This window comes from Aspergillus aculeatus (assembly GCF_001890905.1).
Source record: "Aspergillus aculeatus ATCC 16872 unplaced genomic scaffold ASPACscaffold_6, whole genome shotgun sequence".
Lineage (NCBI taxonomy): Eukaryota > Fungi > Ascomycota > Eurotiomycetes > Eurotiales > Aspergillaceae > Aspergillus > Aspergillus aculeatus.
In genome coordinates, this window is record NW_017962981.1 from 13,270 (window position 1) to 39,239 (window position 25,970).

Genomic DNA, 25,970 nt, shown 5'->3' on the forward strand with positions numbered 1-25,970 from the left:
TCGCAGGGAAAATGCAGCTGCTCTTGAGGGAAATCCCGGTTGTCTCGGCCCGGGCTCAAGCTCACGTACCCCGACATAAGTTTCGTCACTCCCTCTAACTTACTTTCAATAATTGAACTTGCATTCCAAGTGGAATCACAACTCAGCTGTCTTCGCCTCGCCCGCTTCCCAGAGTTTACACAGCGGCTTAGGATTGTATATTGTCTTTTCGGACGTTGCTATTGATAACTACCATTTTTCTTTTTTTGTTTCTTTACCCAGGTCATCATGGCTTCTCGGCTACCCTTTCATCGTCTTGCTCGGAGCACCCAGGCTTTCCGCACTGTTTCTTTCGGTCGCCCCAGAAACTTCGCCTCGAATGCGCTCCAAAGAAATGCTAAAGTGGCCTGTCGGCTGAATCCGGCTCTGCAACGGTTTACGGGTTTGGGGTAAGTCCTTCGCGATAAAATGGCGTGGGTAGCAACAGACGGCTTAGACAGGCTCAGAAGCTTCACCAACCCTACCGCTACTCCCTTCGGAGCCCACCAAGTTAGAACCTATGGTACATAAAGAACCCCATATATTTGCCGGCTGCACTAACTTGACGACTCATAGCGGACACTGTTGTCAAGGTCCCACAGATGGCCGAGTCCATCACCGAAGGCACCCTGAAGCAGTTTTCGAAACGTGAGGCTCTATAGGCGTCCACATTGCTATAATTCACTGACGGGATCATCAGAGGTTGGGGATTACGTTGAACGAGATGAGGAGATTGCGACAATTGAAACTGACAAGGTACGAACGCTTAATGACCATGAAACGTGGACTTTGAGATACTCCACGCCCAGCAGCCGCTTACCCGTTCTAGATTGACGTCTCCGTCAATGCCCCAGAGTCTGGCACGATCAAGGAGTTCCTGGTGAGCGAGGAGGACACCGTTACGGTTGGTCAGGACCTTGTTAGACTGGAGCTCGGAGGTGCCCCGGAAGCAAAGAAAGAAGAGGAGGCATCTCAAAAGTCTGCAGAACCAGCTAGACCCGAGCAACCCACGGCTTCGGAGCCAGAGCAAGCAAAGACGTCCGAGGCACCAAAAGCGCCCACTCCCGAGAAGCCCGCCGCCAAGGCAAATGAACCCAAGAAATCGCAGCCCGCGGCACCTAACTCGCAGGCCCCCGAGGACAGCAAATCCAGCATTGGGGGCCGTGAAGAGCGAAGGGTTCGTTGCTATCATAATCTTTGTGTCATGGCCTAGTTTGACTTCGCTAACACGACATGCCACGTACAGGTGAAGATGAACAGAATGAGATTGAGGATCGCCGAGCGCTTGAAGCAGTCTCAGAACACGGCAGCCTCCCTCACCACTTTTAACGAGGTGGACATGTCGTCACTCATGGAGTTCAGGAAGCTCTACAAGGATGATGTGCTGAAGAAGACCGGTGTCAAGCTGGGATTTATGAGCGCTTTCTCTCGAGCATGCGTCCTAGCTATGAAAGATGTCCCTGCAGTCAATGCATCCATTGAAGGGCCGAATGGCGGTGACACCATTGTCTATCGAGACTATGTTGATATCAGTGTAGCCGTCGCCACTGAAAAGGGCCTCGTGACACCGGTGGTCCGCAACGCGGAGACCATGGACCTTGTCGGCATTGAGAAGTCCATTGCAGACCTCGGCAAGAAGGTCGGTCGCTCAAGCTCATTGGATTTCGCAATTTAATCTAAGTTCTCATTCCAGGCCCGTGACAACAAGTTGACGATCGAGGACATGGCCGGAGGTTCTTTCACCATCAGCAATGTAAGTCGTGTTTTGTCCATATTTGACATCGAACTCCATTGACAATGCTGACTTCACAGGGCGGTGTTTTCGGCTCTCTCATGGGCACGCCGATCATTAATCTTCCACAGACGGGTAGGTCCCACGCCTTGGGCTAGGACATAGTAGACAACTGACTAACTTGGTCAAGCCGTTCTTGGACTTCATGCTATCAAGGACAAGCCTGTTGCCGTCAATGGTAAAGTCGAAATACGCCCTGTAAGTCCTCGCTGCATCCTTACCGTCCTCTTAGCTTATGCTAACGTTTGAACCAGATGATGTATCTTGCTTTGACATACGATCACCGACTTTTGGATGGCCGGGAGGCTGTCACTTTCCTTGTCAAGGTCAGGCACCGAACCTGGAGCATTCTAACTCAGAAACTAACCTTATCACTTACTCTAGGTCAAGGAATACATTGAAGACCCCCGTCGCATGCTACTGGGCTAAGCCGTTTGCCACGACTTTTTTACCGATCGGCAGCGGAGGCCCAGGGAACATTGCCATCTCCGCGCGTTCCTGATATCCTGGCGTGTAGAATATTGTTTTGCATCGGTCTATTTTAGAAATCATTTATCGACATAGGTTACTGTTCAATCCATGTAGAGAGGCCCACCATTGCAGCTAGTCTTGTGATTTGTCTCGCCAATGTCCGACTATAAACTGTACAGATGACCGAATTATGGGCTTTCATAGTCCTACTCTTTCTTTCAGCCGTCTGGTCTCTTGACGGGTGAGTCCACCGAGTTTTCCTCTCTCTAGCTGCAGCAGTATGGGTGGATCTAGCGATTGCATTAAGTTGGTCAGGTAATCAATCACTGCACGTGCAAGCTGAGCTGCGGGTAGTTCGTTCGATATGTCCCTTAGGTGAACCTCTAGCGACAAACCGCAAGGTGGCTGGAAGTATTTCAGATGCCCTTGTCGTCCTTTCGCCGGCGATTGTTCTTCTATGGCCTCGTGCACGCGGTGAATACACTCGTCGTAGTCCGGGGTTGACTGTATGCCGGCCGCCGCGAGCTCCTCTTGTGCGGCCGCCATAATCAGGTGAGCTGAAATGGCATCCTTGAGCTCTGGCCAGCTCTCCCTTGGTCCTTCGCCTTCGCAGAGCGCGAGAAATTTGGCCAGTAGGAACAAAGCAGTTACCACCGGAGCGCCGTTCTGTAGTAAAGCATACCGATCACAAAATATCACGGCAAAATTCAACAGTCGGTCTTTGGTATATATGTCATCCGAAAGACTACTTGGGTCTAACAACACTGCTCTAGTTGCTAGGTCGGCAATTGGAAACAGTCAGTGCTTTGATGATGGAGACAGTAGCTCGGCCATACATACTTTCAATCGTTCTCAGGTACCACTCGATATTATGGTCTTCTCGCTTCTGCCCTTCCGCCTTCGCTCTGCCGTGGCATAGGAGTTGGTCAATTGTTGCGCAGAGAAGATAATCGAACATGAGGATATCGACCTCTGCTTGGACGGTGGAATCTGCTTCTTCACTTTCCATGATTACATGTCAAGAGCAATTCACTAGTACGATACGTGTCCGTTGGTCGCATGTCCACTATGGGGATTTTTGCCAGTCACATATATGACGACTATCATGACCACATGTGTCAAGGCTAGCGATAAACCAGGGTACAGATGAGCCCTTACTGACTGTCGCGATTCAGAAAGCAGCTCAGCCAACCCTCGTTATTCGGTGCTGTGGCACGAAAACCACTCACCGCCCATATACATCAGGTGATTTTCCACCCACTTTTTAAGCCAAGTCACCTTTTACAGGTACTGTAAAGTACGAGTACTCTTTCCCTTTCCCTTCCCTTCCATGTGTAGGCAATGAGGTTTTGTACAGTTAGGGTGCGGGAGTCCGTGCAAAGTGCGGCAGAATGGACGAGGGAGCAGGCGGTAAGGTTTCTAACCGTACAAAATCTCATTGCCTACACTTGGAAGGGACTAACTAATAATAACTACTTAAATTTGCGTATAGCCTTTACGTTGAGATTCATATGGTTGTTCATGTCTATGTCGGGAGTCTTTGGAGTTATTTTAAGCCGATCATAGAAGGTCCAAGCATATCAAAAGCTCGGCTACCCAAGTCTGTTACTACATGTACTGCAGTTCCCCACTCCAACGAATCCCGCTATAGCGAAAATACTTAACTTCTCTGCCCCCATACAAATTTCGTTATTTTCTGTCGGCGTTTCTGGGTAATCCGGCCACGTGATCCGATGGCCTTTACCCCTTGCACACACGCGGAGAACCTAGCTGGTAACAACAACCAAGAACCATCAAGAATCATCCGAACACGTTCCGAATAGCCCCGACCCTGAGTCCTCAAATCGCTGACATTTTTGTGATATAACGAAATTCGTTATATCGAGAAAGAACCATACCTAAATAAGCAAGAATTTTTCCGTATTAGGTTAGGAATAAAGCTTTTTAGATTCACAAAATTGGTTTTTATAAGGGTCGGTACCTCAAGAATATATATATCTTTACACCAAATATATTTATTCGCTATAACGATTCCCCCTTACAACAAACATACCGGGCTAAACGGATTGATTCGTTATAGCAGGGAACTACAGTAAGTTATCGGCAATTTGAAGTCTCAGGGGTGAGGTGTATAGAACGTGTTCTTAATTCTCTTAGTAGTTGGAACTAATATATCAATATAAAAAGCAACTTAGCAACACATTATATTACGTAGCCGGATTACTCAGCTGCGCTGACACATTCTCTTAATCCGCACTGTATATAAAATTAAAGCGGCTATATAAAATAAAAATTAATTAAAATATATAGTATTTTTTATTTTTTTTAGTAGTAATCTCTTACTTATAGCGGTTTTTCTTACTCTTAATAGCTTTTATCTATAAATCCCGGGCAGTCTTGCAGTCTTGCGGCAATCTAATTCTTATATAATTTTATATAGTAATTTTAATACTAAATAATATTAAAAAACAGCGTGCGTTTTTTTTTAAAAATAAATATTAATATTAATATAATCAGTATGGTTCTTAAATCTCTTCGATTTTAATTTTAAATATAGCTGTTAATAAATCTTTTTTTTATAACTATTCTTTCTACAGTAGTTACAGATCTAAGTCTTATATTTTTTACAGTATTTTTTATATAAAGTTTTAGCCAACTACTTGTCTTTCTTAATTCTAATAATATTTAATAAAAAGTCTTAATATTGCATCTGTTTTTCGTATTTAATTATCTGGGCGGCAAAATCTTTAAAGCTTGATTTTTTAAACTTATTAAAATAAATAGTAATAAAAATCTTCCAGTGTGGATTATTAAGATTTGCGAGTAAAAAATTATATAAAAACTATTTCAAAAACTATTCTATATATATAAATAATCAATACATAGATTAATAATAAATAATCTATTTATTAATTAATAATAATTATACTTAAAGAATATAATATTAAAAATAATATAATTCAGGATTTAGAATTATTTTAGAAATTTTATATATAGTATAAGATAAATCACTTATTTTATTATTTTTTTAGTTTAGAAAATACTTTAGTAAAGAGAATTATATTTTAAATATTTAATAAAAAATATATTTACTTAATTGAAATTTTTATTTTTATAAATATATAATTATTCCAGCAGTTTTAATATCATAATATGAATTAAAATATTAAGTTTATCTAATCTATTTAGTTTATTTAATTTATTTAAACTATTTTACATATTCTAAACATTTTAATAATCTTATTATCTTTTCTAACTATTTTATATATAATATATAATCTTTTAATCTTCTGTTTTTAAATCTAGTTTATAATTTTTTAAACTATATTTTATATATAAATTTAAAAATAATCTAATTAAAGAGCTAATTAAAAAGTTAAGAAACTATTATTAAATAATATTAAATTAATCTTATTATTCTTATTATTTTAACTAGCTAGTATTTATTAATTTAGTCTATATTTTAATATTATATAATTTTTATTTTTAATAATAATAATTTAATAAGAATTAATAATTTTATAATCTCTAATCATATTAAATAATCTAAAAAATCTATTAAAATATATTAATAGTTATTCAAAATAATAATGTAACTATTATAATAAATTATATTAATATATTATAAATATAAAAATAGTTTATATTAAGATTTGATATGTTATAATAATAAAAGATATTTTATTATTATATTAAATAGATTAAATGTAGAAAAAAACTAATTTAATTTATTAATTTATAGAATTCCATACAGTCTAAAAATTTTTTTTAAAAAAATTAAATTTTAAATAAATATATTAAAACTATTTAGATTATTACTTTTATAATAAATGTTGAAAAACATTATAAATATTTTTATAAAATTAATTATATTAATTTATTTTTATTTTTTTAAATATATATTAATTTTTAATAAATTTAAAAATAACTGTACCGACCTCTACTGTTTTAATAATTAGATTTAAATATTAAAAATTAATATAAATTATTTTATTATTTTTATAATTTATAAATTTTATATTATTAATTATTTAGAAAGAAATCTTATATTTAAATTTAGTTATATTTAAAAAATAAGAAATATATTCTTTCTAATTATTTAATTATTCTTACCGATTACGTTATCATATGGCCGGATTACTCAGCTGCGCTGACATAAGTAATGCATGTGAAGTGGTTGTTAATCACTTGCGCAATCACGAGACCCAGTATGTTACGATAAATGATGTCATAGGCTGTCTGGACCACTCCGAAATCCCCTCCTCAAAGGTCCTGTTGTTTTTGAATTAGTCTACCAACGAATGACCTTCATACTGATCTAATACACATCTATCGAGTAACACCGATCTACGTCTCTGGCAATCATTCCGCTGCTGCAGGCGTGCACACTCTGGAAGTATATGCTTGCTGGGACTTTCGCCACAACTACGCCCTGCACGCAATCCGCCCGGAAGCTATACTCAATGGCGTGGTACTGTTCTGGATCAACCAACAGCGAACTGGTTGAGAACCTCTACAGGGCCGGCCTTATAAAAAGTGAGAGGGTGAGAGATGCCATGAAAGGCGTGAGCAACCCTCTTCTTTCCCTTCTCACCCACCAACCAAGAAATCTCGTTTCCTTCTCCCTGGAGATCACTATCTCTGCGACAATCAGCCACGAGATAAAAACCAACGGTATCCGGATGAGGTGAATCTTATAGTTAGAAGAAGTCTGACAGATAGGTATGCAAGGTTGACCGGGCCCACTATGCGCCGTCAAGGCCGTACTCAGATTCACCGCAGCCAATTGGACACGCCGCGACGATCTCTGCACCGCATATGCACGGCCATGCATGTGAATATCTTATCGACTTTCTCAAGCCCGGCTCGCATGTCTTGGACATCGGGTCCGGTTCAGGCTACTTGACCCATGTCCTTGCCAACCTCGTCACTGATCCATCGGCTGCAAATCAAGCAAACGGCCAAGTTATTGGTATCGACCACATACCAGAGCTTGTCAAATTAGCTTGCGAGAATATGAGCAAGTCAGAGCAGGGCCGTAAGTACCTCAAGTCCGAAAGAGTGAAGTTCATAGCTTCCGATGGGCGGCTGGGATGGCCCCAAGGGGCGCCGTATGACGCCATCCATGTCGGCGCGGCCGCTGAACGGCTACATCCTGTATTGATTGAGCAGCTTCGCTCCCCCGGGCGGTTGTTCATCCCCGTGGACATGGGCAGTGACGATGGAGATGCGGGAAGTCTTGGGTCAAGCGGCGGACAGTACATATGGGTTGTCGACAAGAAGGCAGACGGGTCCGTCAGCAAAGAGAAAATCTTCCAAGTCAGCTATGTTCCCTTGACAGACCGCCCGAAAAAATGATCATGATTAACCTTCTCATATCTCTTGCCATATTTGATTGGATACACAAGTTTGCACGTCGGGACGAAATCTACTCGAAGTTCGCGACTGGAATTTATGAAAATTACCTTGAATGTATGCCTGGAATTTTCAAAAGAAAAACTATATCCGGATCACAAGGTGCGAGATATATATATGATACAAGGGAAAAACCGCTACGTAATTCCCCGAAGACAGTGATGGAAGATAGCGAGACGAGTAGGTTCCTCGACATCAAATACAACAGTCCGTTGTCAGCGAAAAGGAAAGCCACCGCCAGGAAAATTGAAACCCTGCCCGGAGAATTTGAATTGGGGCCCCCCTTGTTGAAAAAAGAATTGTTGACCGCTACCAAAAGGCCCGGACTGAAATGGGTTGCCCCTATGGGACTCGGGATCATTGGGATCATCGCCGTTGTCATAGCGTCCTCTTAGTTCAGGATCTGATAAGACTTCGTAGGCCTCATTGATGGCAGCCATCTTCTTCTCAGCCTCCTCCTTGGATACTCCACGAGATATGACCTTGTCGGGATGATGCTGTTTTGTTAGCTGCCGATATGCACGTTTGATGGTACGCTCATCGGCATCACGCGTGACACCCAGAACCTTATAGTAGTCCTTTTGTCTAGAGCGCTTTTGAAGGACGTGAGCTTTCTGTAACAGGTCCTGAATTTTCTTAGAATTGGGATGATGCTCCTTGGCGTCATTCAGCACGATTATTGCATCTTCAAAGCGATCCTCATCGATGGCCACCTGGCCTTTATACAGAAGACCTGCCAAGGACGATGGATTCAGATCTAGCGCCTGAGAACAATAGGAGGCCACTAGTTTACGAATCTGTGTCTGGGTCGGAAGTGTTAGTGATAAGCCAGACAACCACGGAAAACAGACATTGACATACCTCCTGGTAGGCCTCACAGGTTTTATCAACCAGCGAGGCATAGAGCCGGTTGGGAGCGGCTGGGTGGATATATCCAGCTTCCCTTGCCTGCCTTACATCGTTCTGTACATCGAATATTAAACCACTATCGTCACCGACTCCCACCAGCAGATTGACAACATTGTTGAATTTTCTAGAAATTGCAGCGCTTTCCATGGTCTGAATTCTTTTAAGAAGCTTCTTTTCTCTGCGATAGAGACGATTGCAAATTTTCGAGTCGGGGTCTGAATGCAGGCATTTGCGAATCTGAGAAATGCCGCGATCATAGTCACCAAGGGAGTAGAATAGCATCGATGAAATCTGCAAATGGGGTTCCAAAGAGCCGGGAGATATTTGTGAGATATGTGCGAGGTCGCTAAGACCCTCCTCTATCTCTCCCCGCTCGAACCGACAATGAGCTCGGGTTTGTCGAAGGCTCAGAGACATGCTTGCTTTGCTGAGGGCTACGTTCGCGTGGCTAACGCAGGCATCCCAGGAACCAAGCTTTTCTGCCTCTTGTGCAAGCAGCGCAGAGTCGTGCGCTTCCTGAAGCTCCTTGAATTCTGAAGATGAACCCTTACCAGCCTCGCCGAGATCCTCTAAAGCTCCTGCCCAATCGGCAGACTTAGCCCTGAGACGAGATCGCTGCAGAAGGGCGCTCTCAAAACCTGGCTTCAATTGCAGAACGCGATCGAAGTCGGCTAAAGCCTGAGAGTTCTTGCCTAATGAAAGGTGAGCAGCGCCTCTCTGGAAGAGGACGAGGTAGTTCGCAGGGTCTCTTGAGATGGCCGCATCAAAGTACTGCAGAGCGTCCCTGGGCGAGCCACCGGCAAGATGCGTTTTTGCAGATGCGATCAGAGATGAAAGTGGAGTGTCGTGAGATATTGGAGAAGGTTGCCAGCCTTTTACGACCGATAGGAAGGCCAGAAAGACCGCAAGGAGCCCCGGAGAGACAAACATATTGTAAAAGGAGAGACGCCAATCGATAAGTAATAGGACGGTGGGAATGTAGGATGTTATGGAAGTGGTTTCATATTAGTATGCAATATAAGACGTCGTAGACAAGATGTCAGTGACAGGGAGCAACGCGGATAAGAATGACCTTTTTGATGGTCGAAGAGCATTACATATTTCCAAGAATGTTGATAACAGCCAGCTCTGACCGCGGTGATTTATTATTGGAGATGCTTGTTGCGGGATGCAGCAAGTCTCAATCTTCCAGTCTGGCCTTTACGACACTGTACTGTACGTACATACAGTAATTTGCGCTTTGTCTTGCCCGGCTGGTTACCGTCCAGTTATTGTTTCATGCCGTACAGTATGGTTACAGTCCCTGATTGTACATATCACATGACAGACAGTATTACCCGCGGAAAATTGGCCGCTGTTCAAGTTTCGAGAGAAACAGATCCTACAATCGCATGTACGTGGCACTGAATGTTGTCGCCGATCTCGTCTGTTAACTCGGGAAAGAGACAATGCTCGGAGTGCCTTGGGTCTGCTCTCGGTGTTTGATTCGTCCAGCCAGGGCCTCTCTATATCGACGGTCGCTGCTACAACGTCGGACATACAAAACAGGTCAGTTTGTTCCACACTTGTGTGGTACTTTCGACGACCATGGCTCATGCGCAAACGAACAGGATCGGATCTCTCTCCAGCACTCCTCACACACGCACGCACTCTGGCTGTCGAGCATGCAGCTCTAAGTACTCAATTAGCTGATTCCTTCGACGCCAAGATCGCAAAACGGATTGGAGAGCTAGCACAGGTTGCAGACACTCTCAAGCAGTGGGATAATGCAAACGAAGCATGTGTTTCTTAGGTCCTCACGTCGATCTTCTCGCGCTGACCAATGCACAGTCCATATCCGAGTTACAGGCCTTGTTAGATGATCCAAGAACGGAAGCCGAATTGAAGTCTTTGGCCATTGAAGACCTAGAAAGTAGCAAGCTTACATTGCCCAGTATATCAGAGAGTCTCAAAAAAGCGCTCATTCCTCGCCATCCTTTTGCAGAGCTCTCATGCCTGCTCGAGATCCGACCTGGTGCAGGTGGGGATGAAGCGGGCCTGTTTGCTTTCGAGTTGATGAAGATGTATATCGCCTTCTGCTCTCGCCGAGGTTTTCGTTGTACCATCATTAAGAAAGAAGGCGGAGAAGGGTCGGCCGAGGACCGCCTTAGCGAAGCAGTTTTGGAGATAGAAACGGATGGTGCATACGATACCATGAGAACAGAGTCAGGCGTGCACAGGGTTCAGAGAGTCCCGGCTACGGAAGCCAAGGGCCGTACTCATACTAGTGCTGTGAGTGTCATGGTCCTCCCTAGCTTCCCTGAAACAGGAAGTGGCACCGATGGAGCGCATGGTTTCGATGATCCCAACAGCGACTATTACATTGACCCACAGGAAGTTCGCACGGAGAAGATGCGAGCTAGTGGTGCTGGCGGACAGCATGTGAACAAGACTGAATCTGCGATCCGCTTGACGCATATACCGACTGGTATCGTAGTCTCGATGCAAGATTCACGGTCCCAGCATTCTAATCGGAAGAAGGCTTGGCAAGTTTTGCGTGCGAAATTGGCCGAACAGAGGCGAGAGGCGAGGGAACAGGAACTTGTTGAGCTCAGGAGAGGAGCTATGGGTGGCATTGCCCGAATGGGCCGAGGCGATAAAATCCGCACGTACAATTATGGGCAAAGTCGCTGCACAGACCACCGTAGCGGGCTCACTGTGCACAATCTAGACGACGTCCTAGCTGGTGGGCAGGGGTTAGAGTCCGTAATGGATAGTGTACGGACATGGTTTGGTGATCGCGAAATCGCAGTCATGGCGGCAGAAGCATCGATCAAGCACGAGGTACAGCGACGTGCTTAGCAGGCATGGGTGTATAGATAATGCTGGCAAATGTTGCCATAATGACTACGCTGTTAAGCAGGTTTTTACCGAGCCCATTCGATTACAATTCGATCTCAATCGCGCACATACAGCCCGTAATATTTCTATACATCAACCAGCTTCATAACGACTTAGATATAGCGCCTCTCTGGATCAAATGTGTCCAATGCCTCCATCGTCTTCTCATACCTGTTTTATCATTAGTCGGCTACACAATTCATTCATGTCATCCACGAATCGATAGAGCACATACATGGTGAATACTATGCCGCCACTCATGATGAGCCTCGCTAGTCGTGGAACGGCTCCCGACCAGAAGGTCAGAATGCCCTCGTCCTTGAAGATGCGTGCCGCGCAGACGAAACTATTCCTATAATTCTTACTGGCTTCTAGGGATTGCATCCTAACACTGTGTCAGTACGCGTCTCTGAGGAGATGTTTGACTTGAACACAAACCTGGTCTTCACAGTATCAAGGGGTTGCGTAACGTAACTAGATGGGGATGGATTAGCAACTCCTCTGGACAGCGATATCGGCCTCATTGACGTAAGTAGGGCCACAGCAGGCTTACACCGTGATAAGGCCGGCTATTCCACCGATGGCAAAAGTGCTCACAGTCCCTAACTTCTCTCCAGGAGCGACCTGGCCTTGGGCCATCTGTTTCAGCATTGTATAACTCGAGAATCGTGTCGCCGAGTTGGCAGCCTGGCGTGCGGTTGTAGGAACGAATCCTTGGAAAAAACCTCGAATGCCCCTTTCTTGGTAAATGATCTTGCTCCCATGCAGAAACCCACGCATCCGAGGCTTCTGCGACTTTCGATCGTCAATTCTAACAGCGCCATAGGATGTCAGTTCTGTCCGCCTGAACGAGGAGTAGTGACATAAGCTCATAAAGTAGCTGGCGACCAGGGTCTAACGAACAATTGTGTTTTGATACTCTCAAATGGTGTCACCGCCAACAATGACTCAGTGAAGCCTGCACCGAAGCCCGCGACAACTGTTCGGGGCCCCGAGATCTTGCCGTTCTCGTCTTGCAGGAGTGACTTCAACCAGTCGAAAGCGACGAACCCTATCCACGAAACCAACGCATTAGTCTCAGAATATGCGTCAAAGACTCAGCACCACAAATAGAACCACTCACGGATTCCTGCCTTAAGTGAATTTCCAATGATCAGGGTTGTGCACCCAGCATACCATTGTGAGCCAAATGGTGGCCATGGAAGTTTCTTTGCATCGGGGAGTCTGCGGTTGAGTTGGGTACGGGTCTTTGCAACTGGAGGATTAATTAGCCATTGAGAATAGACCAACCAGGATCTGTCTCTTCCGTACATTCGGCTGGATAAGTGATTGCTAATACTGTTTAGCTTTTTGTAAACGGAGGCCAAGTGAGCATAGCGAGGTATTACCGATCTCGACGGCACCGGCGGTTGAGCCCGCGATAATCGATCGCAAACTACTGGGCTGCGTCCACAGTTTAGAAGTAACATTCTCATGAGCATTCCTCTTCAGACTGAACAGACCTTCGGCCGGTGATCTTTTTCGACGGTGGCCATTGGCGAATGGGTTTAACCAGGTGCAATCCTAACGATCTATCGTGTCAAGGTGTACCTGTCGGGACTTGAGTCAGAACTCAACTATGGCGGACTATAGTCAAGGTCTAACTCACTAGTTCCCCGGTAACCTTATAAGTACGGGATTCCGCAAGGGCAGAACGCGCAGGACTTGCGTCTGCCGACATGCCGAATTTCGCTCTACAATATTACACATGTAGACGAAGTCCACCTAGGGAATTGAGTTGACATTTGACTAGATACTGCACATCTCTTGACAGTCAGTAGCATCTAGTATACCCCAGGCTACTTTTTTTCCGTCCTTTTCTCTTTTCTCGCTTTTTTTTGCTCTCTTTTTCTTTATCTTCCTCGTCTTTCGATTGTTCTTGCCTTTCGATTTCCACATGACACTCGTTCCACCTTCTCTGCCTTTCCTTCTTCAATAGCCTTCAGCTCCCCCAGCATTCATGCCGCTTGATTTCTTCGCTCCTCACCTTCCTCTTCCCTCTTCCCTCTTTTCCTCCTGCCTCGCTCTTCCGGCCCCTTTGCTTTTTTCCTTCCTCCCCGGAGTTTTTCTGGTCCGCCTTTCCCCGATTTTGTTCCATTTTCTTTCTGAATGTTCCCACGATTTCAGTGCCAGAGTTTATCAATGTCAACGACGAGCACAAGGACGGTCACGAGATAGACTGGCAAACGACGTGACCCAAAGCGAGTGTACAGAGACGAAAATGCATAAAGAGTCGTGAAGACTTCGCCGTTAGCGCCAGGATGCAAATGCCGGTGTTGTAGCCATAGTCATGCTGTGCCGAGAGGAAATATAGTCCAGTGCCGTGGCGTATGGCGAGCCTGGCAAATGAGCTCAGGAAATGATGGTGAAAACCGGCATAGCTGGGGGTAAACCCAATCGCCTCGTTTCTGTATGTTAGCCAAAATTCGCCAGAAACGCCGAAAACATATACCTTGCAACGTGTCCGCGAACGCCTTGATCATCTCACCTGATCCCAATGCAGTCCCAGAGAAAGATATATGTACAAGCGATCAGAGCAATGGCAAGAGCCTGACTCATCATCCAAAGGTGAGTAAGGGACAGGTAATGACCGGAAACAAATACACACTGAAGGAACCGAGCAGATTAGGTATGATACAGACATAGATGTTCCTGCATCTTCGAATTCGAGGTGCAAAAACTATCATGTAGGAGACAAAATTCACAGCAAAACAAAACACCAGGAAGGTGCCACAGTGTTGGGCCCATAATTTCATGTAGCCAACAATCATCGCAAAATGAGCAGACCACAACCAATAATGAAAGAGAACGGAAATAAGAAGGGCATGACAAGAGTGAAAAGCACAAAAGGCAAAGGAGCTCAGAAAGGGAAGACGTGGGCGTAGCACTCATTAATGCGGTAGCTGGTCGTTTATGACACTGGTGTAGTATGATTCTTGCCGCCTGTCTGACCTTGAGAGGCGCTAAATTGCTTCGCATCGTTATGAATGCTGCGACGTTGGCCCTGGCCCCGGCCTCCGCGGTATGAGCCTCGGCCCCGATGAAACTGATAATGCCCGCCATTCGCATGGTGAGTAGGACGACGATCTGCGGCAGGTGCATTTGTGACTGTGGTATTGATCTGAGGTTGTGATGGGTTCGCGATAGGGCGTGGGATTGTGTCAGGTGAATCGTAAACATAGAGCTTTTTGTCGATGTTCTGAGGAATGGGCTGGATTTCCGTTCCCAGTTCCTGTTCAATTTTATACAAATTGAAACGGTCGTCCCAGTTGATGAGATTGATAGCAAGTCCGAGATGTCCGAAGCGACCTGACCGACCAATCCGATGAAGATAGGTTTCAGCATTCTTAGGGAAGTCAAAGTTGATGACGACATTGACAGCTTGAATGTCAATACCGCGGGTCAAGAGGTCGGAGCAGACGAGATTACGGCAAACGCCGTTGCGAAAGTCGTGGAATACTCGGTTTCGATGTTGTTGAAGCATCCTTGCGTGTGAATAGAAGCAGGAATACCCCAGCTCAGTGATCTTCTTTGCGAGTAACTCAACCCGATTGGTGGAATTACAGAAGATGATTGATTGATTGATCTGTAATTTTGAAAACAGCGTGTTCAAACAATGGACTTTCTGTTTCTCCTCCACAAATGCATAGTACTGCGTGATTCCTCTTAGGGTGAGCTCGTCCATGAGGTTAATCTCATAAGGGTTGCGCATGTGTTTGTCCTAACATATGTCAAGGGCCATTTTTTGGGATAGATACATCTCATGATAAACCTACCTTGAAGGATTTCACAATCAGTGGGAAAGTGGCACTGAAGAGCATCACTTGACGATCCTTGGGATGAAATGACAACAGCTGTTCAATGACCGGGGTGAATTCAGGCGATAGCAATTTGTCGGCCTCATCCATGACGAATGTAGGGCATTCAGAAAGATCAGCGACACCTTTGCTCGCCAAGTCCAACACTCGTCCAGGCGTTCCGACAAGAATATGGACGGCGTCGTTCAAGCGGATGATGTCATCCATCAATCCTGTCCCGCCTGTAGTAACCATAACGTTGATGCCAAGATGTTTCCCCAGAGTTTTACAGACGTGAGAAGTCTGAAGAGCCAATTCCCTTGTGGGAACCAGAATGAGAGCCTGCGTTTTGGTGCTTTTGGGGTTAATGCGTTCCAAGGTTGGGATGACGAAAGCCGCTGTTTTCCCCGTGCCGTTTTTGGCTCGGGCTAGGATATCTCGGCCGGTGAGGGCGACAGGTATCGTTTCTTCTTGGATAGGTGATGGTTTCTCGAATCCAGCTTCGAAGATTCCCATCATGAGTTCACGTTTGATGTAGAAATCTTCGAATTCGAGGCCTTTCGTAGCAGTAACATCCTGGGCGCAAGTCAGATGGCGACGAGCCCAAGCTAGTCTTCGAGTAACAAACCTCAGTCTGTGGTCTCGCATCCTTGGCGGGGACATTTAATTGTTCCTTCCACTTCGCATCTGAGCTGGTATCCCTGGCAGAATGTAGACATGGTCAATTCAAGCTTCATTGATAGGGAGGCGAATACAGTACCCTAAGGAAGTGCTTTTCATTTGTGAGGCTAGTGCGTCGGCCATGTTGCTTAGTTGTTCGGAGATGATTGTGATTGATATGATCACGTTTCTTTCTCGGTATAGGGGTGGCCTAGGATTGCCGGATGGTGATCGAGTGTGCTCAAAGCTTCAATGTAGATGATTTATTTTGGAAACTATCGTGTGGAACAGGCTCGCTCCGGTGCCGATAAACGAGGGCGTTGTATCGTTCAAAGCCAGGGAGACTGCGTTTGATGGGTCTGCCGGAAGGAGGGAAACAACACAGGAACTGATAGCGATGAGATTTTTGTTGCGGTGAGTCAAGGTGTGATAAGCTCTAACAAATGATTTCAACAGGCGAGTCGAATGTATCGCTGCGGTAGCGTAAGTTGAGTCGAGGTGCTAATTCGGAACCGGGGATGTCTTAGCAATTCCAATGAATTGTTGGGTTGAACTGGTAGGGGCCTGGAGACGAAGTCACTGCTCTTCGTGTGGGCCGGTTTGGGCGTAGTCCAAAAACGGGCCGAGCCTCACAACGCGGTGGGAGGAGGTATGGTATGTACCTTTACAACGACTCAGGAAGTACGCAGTTACCCAAGCAAAGTCGGAACGAATGCTACTAAGTTCTAAAGGATCCAGGCTGAATGTGAAGGGCTATAACTGCTCAATATTGAGATGCATGAAGAACCAGGTATGACTTCGATGAATGGCAGTCAAGTTCAGGAATTCCGTCTAGCCTATGGTTATCCGGCGAATTACAGTATTACGTATCGGGTTTTCACATTGCTCAAGACAATAGAGGTCTTCAGCTGCGTTGGACATTCCCAATTATAGGGCCCTGCCCAGTTCTTAAAGAATTTAACACATCTAATCAGAAAGACAATCGTCTTAAAAACTAATCAGATCTGTCCAGTAACTGAAAAAATCTTTCCAGTTTCTAATATAGTAAGAATATTCTATTATATATATTAATATATTCTACTAAAAATTGATATAATTTATAAAATCTTATATTTCTGCTTTCAATTTCCAGATACGTACCTAATAAGTTACTTTTTTATATAAAAAAGTCTTAAAAATACTTATTAATAATATAAATTTAAATATAAAGTCGAATTATGTTATAGATAACCCCCATAACTATGGCGGATTGTTAACAATCTATCTATACATCCTCCGCGCAACAATCATAATATTAATAATTTAAACCTTCTTCAGTATTTAACTCTTAGAATCTTGCTAAATCTTTAAAATAGTAAGAATTAGTCTTAAAATTAATAAACTGCTATTATTCTATATCTAACTGATTTTTTTATTTTTATAATTCTAATTCTTTTTTTTAATTATTTATAAAATATAGTATATTACTGCAATTCTTAAATCCAAACAGCAGTTCGGAATCGGAAATTTTTTTTATTATTAATAGATTATTATTTCTCTTATTAGATTCTTCGGTAGAAAATCTTACTGTAGTTAAAAATATTATTAGTCGACTATAAAATTATCAGCAGTTATAAAAATAAATTATCGAATTATAATAAAAAATTTAATATAATAATATCGAATTGGCACCGAATCGGTAATAGAAAACTTTTTTTTTAAATAAATCTAAAATAAATATTAAGATTAAAGATATCCCGTAATTCGAACTTTTCTTTAATATATAAAAATACTAGGAGTAGTTTTATAATTTAGATTATAATTTTTAAAAAATATTATTTAAATTCTATAATAATTACTGTAAAATTTTTAAGACTGTAAGTTATATAAATATAATCTATCGGTAGAAATAATATTATTATTTTAAAAAACTATTCTTAAATTAAAAGAAAGATGTTAGCTATTTATAGTCTATTTTTTTTAAATAAATATTTTTTTTTATCTGAAATATTATTATTTTTAAATCTAATATAATAAGTTAGTTAGAAAGAGCTCAGCAATAAAGTAATTAAAAATCTTATAAATTTTATATTTATTTTAATATTTTAAAATAATATTTTTTAAAATTATTAATAAAAAATATAGTTATATTTTTTTTATAAAACTGCTTTTCGATTTCAGCTATTATATTAAAAAATATATATACCAGCTGTTAGAAAAGTAAGATAAAATAATATTTCTTATTATTTATTATTAGAACTTATATATATAATAATAAAAATATAAACAGAAATCCGACGGATCTAATATATTATAAAAATAATTACAGTTTTATAAAAATCTTTAATTTTTTAATTTTAAAACTAATTATTTTAATCCAGTTAGAAAAGTTTTATAATATTTTTTATATAATAGTACTGAGCATCTTACCAACCGATATTTTTTAAAAAAATATCAGCTTAAATTTAAAAACTATAAATTAAAAAAAATAATATAAAAAAATAGAATAAGCTGAGGCCAACTCTTCTACTTTAGTTCTATATTATAAAATAAAAACTATTAATATAATATTAATATTAGTACGGATATTTTATATTAAAGAAGTCTATACTGATATTAATAGCTGTACAGTATATAATTTAATTAGTATTTAATTTATATAATAATATTTTTTTAAAATTATTAAAATATTTATTCCAGCTGAAAGTAATTAATCATACTGCTGTTATTAATTATAATATATAGAATATTCTATTAAATATTATTAATTTAAAAAAAATATAATATTATTTTATTAGATTTTATATTACTACTTTTTAAAATGTCTTTATATTATTTTTTATAATTATTATATTTAATTATAAGATTTACTTATTTCTATAAAATAAGTAATAGTAGTTTGAATTTAATAAAATTTATAAATTAAATCTTTGGAAGTTTATTAAAGCTTACTAAAATTATATTTATATTTATACTATTATTAAAATGCCAGAGGAACTATAGCTTTTCGAAGATAATAAATTATTAGAATATTATTAAAATAATTTTATTTTATTAAAGTTAGTTGAATTTATTAATATTTTTTTATTTAATTAATCTAAAGTACTTTTAGAATACTATAATAAAAATTATACTATTAATTTTTTTAAAGACAAATTATCTTTATTTAAGCCTATCTACTCCCTTTCGAAAAAAGAATTTTTTAATATTTAAAGATTATATTAATAAAAATATTATAAATAGAAGAATATATTTATTTAAAAACTCTACAGGGACTCCTATTCTCTTTATATTTAAAAAAATAAAAGTCTGCGGCTATATATAGATTACTGTAGATTTAATAAAATTATAATAAAAAATTAATATTTATTATTTTTAATTTCTAAGATTTTAGATTGTTTTACCGGATATAAATACTTTAGTAAAATTAATATTTAAAATACTTATTATTAAATTTATATTAAAATAAATAAAAAACTATATTTTATATATATTACAGTTATTTTAAGTATATAGTAATACTGTTTAGCTTAATTAATATATCTATTTTTTTTTAAAATTATATATATTCCGCATTGCATGATATTCTTAATATTATTTATATTATATATTTAAATAATATTTTTATTTTTTTAATAATAAGATATAAATATATCAAATATATTAAGAAAGTATTAATATAATTATAATAAGCTAATTTATATATTAAATTATTTAAATACTATTTTTTTTAATAATAAGTTAAATTTTTTAAATATATTATTTTATCTACAGATATTATAATAAATTCTAATTAAATTAAAACTATTGTTTTATAGCTGTTATCTATTATTTATTATAATATTTAAATCTTTTTAGAATTTTATAATTTCTACGATAAATTTATTTACAACTTCTTTTTTCTAATACTATTTTTAATAAATCTTCTAAAAAAAGTTAAAATAGTAAAAAGCCTAAAATATATTATTTATTTTTAAATAAAAGACTGGTATTTTACCGGCTTATTAATATATTTTAAACTATTTTTTTATTATTTTAATTTAATTTAATCTATCCGGATCGAAACCGACGTCTGTAGTAAAAAAAATAGCAGATATTTTAATCTAATTTAAATTAATAGAATAATATTATATAGTTGCTATTTAATTAAGAAAGTTTTCGGATGCAGAATTTAATTAAAAAAACTCTGGATTAAAAACTTTTTACTATTATTTATTTTTTTAAATATTAATATTAATATTTTAATAGAACTTAGTATTTTATTAAAATTTTATTTAACTATATAAATCTTAGATTATTTATAAGTCAACCTCGGCTTAATAAATATTAAATATATTAATATATAATTTTGGCTTTTTTTAATTTTATAATTAAATACTAATTAAATAAGAACAATCCTGCTGATATTCTATTTAAACTATTTAAATTAGTAAAAAGCTTTTATAATAATAATATTATATAAATATTTTATAATCGGTTAGTATCCATCTCGGTAGTATCTGAAATTAATAAATTTTAATTTAAATATAATAAAATATTTTTATAAAAAAAACTTAAATTTAATATTTATATAATATTAAACAGACTTATAAATACTACTAATATCGAATCAGTTAATTAGACTGTGGTTTATATAATAAACTATAAGAAATCCGCCAGCACTGCAGCTATAAAAAAAGAATAAATAAAATTAAAAGATTTATAAATCTAATTATAATAATAATCTAAAAAAATTTGATCGAAATTTTTTAAAATTAAGATTCTAAATTTAAAAAAAAATAAACTATTTAAAAAATTAAGAGCTTATAACGGATAGATTATTATATTTTAAAAATAGATTTTATATATTAAAAATAGAAGATTTATATTAAGAATTACTGCAGTAATACTATAATAATTTATTAGCAGATTATTTTAAATAAAATAAAATAAAACAACTTTTAATAAAAAATTTTATTAGATTAATTTTTAAAATAATATAAGAAATTATATTATAACTTATTCTATATACTAATATTAAACCGTATCTAAATATTAATTATATAAAAGATTTAAAAATCTATTAATTTTATTAAAATTATAAATTAAAATTATTATAGATTTTTATTATAAAACTATCCGAATTATACCATCAGAATTATTAGATAGATTTTATATTAATAATTATTAATCATTTTATAAAAATAAACTGTTTTATATTAGTATTATATATAATTTAAGTAGAAGAACTAACCGAAGTATTTTATTAAAAAATTAAATTTAAATATAAAGTTTTTTATAATATAATTACAGATAGAAGCTCTATATTTATAAATTAATTTTAGTCTAATTTTTATTATTAAATTAAAATTAAAAGATAACTATTAACTGTGTTTTATCTACAAACCGACGGCTAAATAAAAAGAACTAATTAAATTTTTAAATATTATTTATACTATTTTATAACCGAATATTAAAATTATTAGATAAATTTATTAAATAAAATAGAATTTGTATATAATAGTTATTCGAATATCTTTATAAAAATAATTTCTTTTAAAGTTTTAATAAATTATTTTTTTAAGTTTAGATTCCGAATTAAAAATAATTCTATAAAAATAGAAGTATCATTAATATTAAAAAGATTAGAAAAGCTGAATATTTTATAAAAAAACTAAAAGAAAACTAATAAAAGATAAGTAAAAACTAATCAACTTATTATAATAACCGTCGCGGTATTTTATTTTTTAAATAAGATAATAAGATAATTTATATTTTTAAATAAGAAGATTTGATTAAGTTATCTACTATAAATATTAAATTTAAAGAAATCTTTTAAAAATTAGTTCTAAAATTTATAGAATTTTTCAGAATTTTTAGAAGCTGTAAAAAAATAAGTATTTTATTTATATCTTTTTAAGAAGTATGCTCGGTTATATAATATTTTTTATATTTTTTTATTAAAATTTTAAAAATTTAAAAAAGACGGCCCTGAAATGCTACTAATATTAGATTTAAATAATAATAAAAAATAGAAGATAGAATAGATACTGGACTATTTATATTATTAAAAAAATTAGTTTTATTTAATAAAATAATAAAAATAGTTCTCTGAATATAATTAATAATTATTAGTAAAGAATTCAGTAAATATTTAATAAAAAATTTATAAATTTAATAATCGGATTGCATCTTTCTATTCTATAAAATATAAATCGAGATTAATATATAGTAGAAATAATAATAAAACAACTATAAAATATATATAATATATATATAATTTATAATAAAGAAAATATAAATCTATTATATTATATACTCGTTTTATTTACAACTACGCGTATAAATTATAAGAAAAATAACTTTAAAAAAAACCCGGATTATATATATTCAACGGATTTAAATATAATAAAATATTATTATAAAAGTATCAGAGCGGGAGCTAAACAACTTTAAATTATTAAAAAAACTATAAATTATAAATAATTTTAATAAAAAATAATTTTAGAATATTCTAAATAGCGGCTTGTTTGGATTCCCGACTATTTAATAGTATATAAATTATTTTTTAAATAATATTATTTAAAAAAATTAAGATAGTAAATTTTTAAAATATATATTCTATATTATTAAATAAAAAATATAAATATTAGTAGTTTTTATTAATACAGACAGTTAATATACAGTATTTTATAATAAAGCTATAATATTTTATAGTATATTTTTATTAAATTATTAGTATATTTTTATTAAATTAAAAGAGCTATTTATAATTATTTTTTTTATAATTACTAATATATAATATTTTATTTAATATATTTTCTCTGCGTCGATAAATTTAGCTGTAAATTTATAAATTAGATTATTAAAAAAGCAACAGAAGTAGAAGATCTAAATCTTTTTAAAATTAATATTCTAAAATCCGGCTGTTTAATATAAAATTTTAGTAAAGTTATTAGCATTTTTTAATATCTCCGTGGCTGTTTATTTAATATTTAAACATATTCTAAAAATAAATTAAAAAAAAGTAAAATTATTTATAGACAGGTAATTAACTTTTCGTACTGTATATTAATAGTATTTAACAGATAAAACTATATTAAAAATATAATTTAATTTAAATTCTTCTTCTAAATTCTATTTATAGTTTTTTACCGAAATTTTTAAATATTTAAAGTAGAATATAATCTTAAAATAAAAAGAGGTCTCTGTAAAAAAACGGAGAGTTAATAGTATAAATATTATAATTTATTAATAAAACTGCAGGGATATATTAGCATCTTAATAATATTAAAAAAATATAAAATAGAAATATTATATATATATATTAAAATAAACGAATAGATGTAGAAACGACAGAAAACCGCGAGCTTTTTAATATAAAATAAATAATACTAATAATATTAAGAATATTAAGAAAGATGTATAGAAGCATATTTATATTATTAATATTATTATTAAAAAACTATAATATTTCTAAAATAGAATAGTATTATTTATAATATATATTTTTAACGGGACTAACCTGCGACTTTCTGCTATTTATTATTATATTTTTAAAAACAGTTAGCTTCCGCGCTGAAGCAGTAGTATTATACCGCTATTATACTATTAAAAACAGCCGTATATAAAAAAAGTCTAATTATTATAAATAATTTCTATAATTATAGCAGATTATTAATAATTTATTTATATATTTTCCGCGCAACGGTTATAATATTAATAATTTAAATCTTCTTCAGTATTTAACTTCTAGAATCTTATTAGATCTTTAGAATAGTAAGAATTAGTCTTAAGATTAATGGACTGCTATTATTCTATATCTAACTGACCCCTTTATCCTTTACAAATTAAATATTTAAAATATTTTTTATATAAAATTTTATATTATTTTTTACAGTATAATTTTATAATACTGATATTTAAATTACTTCTACTACTATTTTTAATACTACTGCAGTTTTTATTTTATTTTATATATAAAACTATCGAAAATTCGGAGTCTAATAAAAGATAGTTATATTAACCGATTAAAAAACTTAGATTTATAAAATAATTAATTCTTTTATATTATTATATAAAATTTTAAAAATTATATATAAAATTATTTTTATTAAAAAATTTTTAATAATAGATTATTTCTGTATTCTGCACGTCTACAGACCGCAAGAATTTAAATTAAAAAAATAGTTAAATATTAAATTAAAAAAATTAATTTTATTCTATTAAAAATAATTTAGAACTAAAATAATAAATAAAAAAAATAATAAAAAATAAGATTTATTCAATATTTTAAAAAAAATAAATTACTATTTTTTAATAAATTTATAAAAAATAAAATAGACCGTACTGCAGCAAAGCAAATAGCTATTTAAAAAACTAAAAAAAATATAAATATATATAATATTTTTATAATTATTTTATTTTAAAATCTTATTTAAAAAATATTTTATTACTAAAAACTCTATATTAATAAATAGATTTTTTTTAATTACTGAAGGCGGATAATAGAGTAAGACTATACTATATTATTACTAACTTACTTAAAAATAAAAATTTATTAAAATTAAAATTTAAAAAAATTAAAAATACAGTTAATACTAAAATAAACAGTTTAGAATATAAATTAAATAATATTTTAAATTATATTATTAATAAATAATATATTAATATACTTTTTAAAATTTAAAGATAGTATTTTATAATATTTTAATATTATATTATTATATAAATATATTATTAAATTAATTAATAATACTGCAGCTTTATACTCCGCTCTAACAGTTTTAATTAATATATATTAAATTATTTATCCTTTTTAATTAAACTTCTTATTAATATTTATTTAAATAAAGTAATAATTTTATAATAGTTTATATAAACTATATCCGCGTATAAATATAACAGTTCTTAATTAATAAAAAAAGTTTATAATTTAGTTTTAATTTAATTATTATTTTATATATATCTGTTATTAATACTGCCCGGAAAAGATCTATATAATAATAATATTAATCTATTTAATATAATAATTATTTAATATTTAAAGCTATATTATTTTTATAGTTAGAATAATAATACTTTTAATTTTATATAAATTTATATATTAATTAAAAAATATTATTTATAAAGCTTTAAATCTGTACTTACAGATCTAAATATAATATAAATTACTTTATTTTTTTATATATAAATATTAAATATTAATTAATATACTTCCGAATTATTTTATTAAATAATAAATTATATTTATATAAATAGACGAAATCTATAATATACTATAATTAAAAATAGATTTTATTTTATTAAATTAATATAGAAAAGTAAGACGGAATAGTACTATATAAAATATAAGTTCTAAATTAAATATAATTTTTTATTATTATTTAATATTATATAATTATAAAAGTAGAACGATTCTTTTAATTTCCCGTAATTAAAAATTATTTTAAATTAGTAAGAAATTTATATAAAAATAAAAGAAATAGCTACTATATATAAAACTTAATACAAACCTTCGGTATTATATAAAGCTGGAAGTCGAATTTTATATATAGTTTTAAATTATAAAAAATATATTTTTAATATAATTTTTATATATTTTTATTTTTAAAAATAAATATAAATATAATTAAGACTCTTTTTTTTAGATATCTTATCGAATAATATACTTTAATATAAAATCTTTAAAAAATAAAATTTAAAATATATTAATATTAATATTAATAATTACTTACAGTACCAACTAATACAGCTTTATAATTATTTTTTTATTTAATATTTTATATTTGATAACACTTCCGAAAATTATTTTTAATTTAATTAATTATATTACTCTATTCTACTTATAATTAAATTAATTTATTTATAATATAAATAAGTAAGCAGACTGACTTACAGCCTGCAGCTGCGGCTGGTTATATTTTTTTTATTTTTAATTAAATTCAGCTAGGGCTTAAACTTTTTAAAATTTTATATATAAGTAATTCGGCTGTATTTTAATATATATATAATCTAATAGTTTAATTAAT

The 25,970-nt window shown here is 34.4% G+C and overlaps 7 protein-coding genes across 7 annotated transcripts; 3 read left to right on the forward strand and 4 right to left on the reverse strand.

Moving 5' to 3' along the window:
- Nucleotides 1-267: 267 nt before the first annotated feature.
- ASPACDRAFT_27415 (putative dihydrolipoamide succinyltransferase) lies at nt 268-2,239 on the forward strand (the record flags this gene model as incomplete). The annotated part of the gene is made up of 11 exons (XM_020199493.1): nt 268-428; nt 489-541; nt 595-666; nt 719-774; nt 848-1,195; nt 1,265-1,657; nt 1,712-1,771; nt 1,831-1,885; nt 1,941-2,008; nt 2,065-2,136; nt 2,195-2,239. 11 exons carry the CDS (start codon nt 268-270, stop codon nt 2,237-2,239), a joined length of 1,383 nt encoding a protein of 460 aa, XP_020056942.1.
- A 308-nt stretch (nt 2,240-2,547) lies between these two features.
- On the reverse strand, nt 2,548-3,290 carry ASPACDRAFT_42100 (uncharacterized protein; the record flags this gene model as incomplete). The annotated part of the gene is made up of 3 exons (XM_020201046.1): nt 2,548-2,571; nt 2,663-3,045; nt 3,122-3,290. 3 exons carry the CDS (start codon nt 3,288-3,290, stop codon nt 2,548-2,550), a joined length of 576 nt encoding a protein of 191 aa, XP_020056943.1.
- Nucleotides 3,291-6,744: 3,454 nt separating this feature from the next.
- ASPACDRAFT_27202 (protein-L-isoaspartate O-methyltransferase) lies at nt 6,745-7,639 on the forward strand (the record flags this gene model as incomplete). The annotated part of the gene is made up of 2 exons (XM_020199479.1): nt 6,745-6,846; nt 7,013-7,639. 2 exons carry the CDS (start codon nt 6,745-6,747, stop codon nt 7,637-7,639), a joined length of 729 nt encoding a protein of 242 aa, XP_020056944.1.
- Nucleotides 7,640-7,911: 272 nt separating this feature from the next.
- Nucleotides 7,912-9,535, reverse strand: ASPACDRAFT_27506 (DnaJ and TPR domain protein; the record flags this gene model as incomplete). Its single annotated transcript, XM_020199499.1, has 2 exons — nt 7,912-8,499; nt 8,558-9,535. 2 exons carry the CDS (start codon nt 9,533-9,535, stop codon nt 7,912-7,914), a joined length of 1,566 nt encoding a protein of 521 aa, XP_020056945.1.
- A 398-nt stretch (nt 9,536-9,933) lies between these two features.
- Nucleotides 9,934-11,909, forward strand: ASPACDRAFT_116822 (putative mitochondrial translation release factor (RF-1)). The gene is made up of 4 exons (XM_020196018.1): nt 9,934-10,153; nt 10,216-10,382; nt 10,436-11,652; nt 11,717-11,909. The coding sequence occupies exons 1-3, from the start codon at nt 10,054-10,056 to the stop codon at nt 11,444-11,446; spliced, it is 1,278 nt and encodes a 425-aa protein (XP_020056946.1). The 5' UTR covers nt 9,934-10,053; the 3' UTR covers nt 11,447-11,652; nt 11,717-11,909.
- On the reverse strand, nt 11,599-13,020 carry ASPACDRAFT_42104 (putative mitochondrial tricarboxylate transporter (Ctp); the record flags this gene model as incomplete). The annotated part of the gene is made up of 9 exons (XM_020201047.1): nt 11,599-11,656; nt 11,721-11,870; nt 11,924-11,959; nt 12,039-12,296; nt 12,389-12,536; nt 12,609-12,740; nt 12,797-12,817; nt 12,874-12,928; nt 12,988-13,020. The coding sequence occupies 9 exons, from the start codon at nt 13,018-13,020 to the stop codon at nt 11,599-11,601; spliced, it is 891 nt and encodes a 296-aa protein (XP_020056947.1).
- Nucleotides 13,021-14,435: 1,415 nt separating this feature from the next.
- dhh1 (DExD/H-box ATP-dependent RNA helicase DHH1) lies at nt 14,436-16,125 on the reverse strand (the record flags this gene model as incomplete). The annotated part of the gene is made up of 4 exons (XM_020203450.1): nt 14,436-15,245; nt 15,301-15,897; nt 15,950-16,022; nt 16,082-16,125. 4 exons carry the CDS (start codon nt 16,123-16,125, stop codon nt 14,436-14,438), a joined length of 1,524 nt encoding a protein of 507 aa, XP_020056948.1.
- Between the last annotated feature and the right edge of the window lie 9,845 nt (nt 16,126-25,970).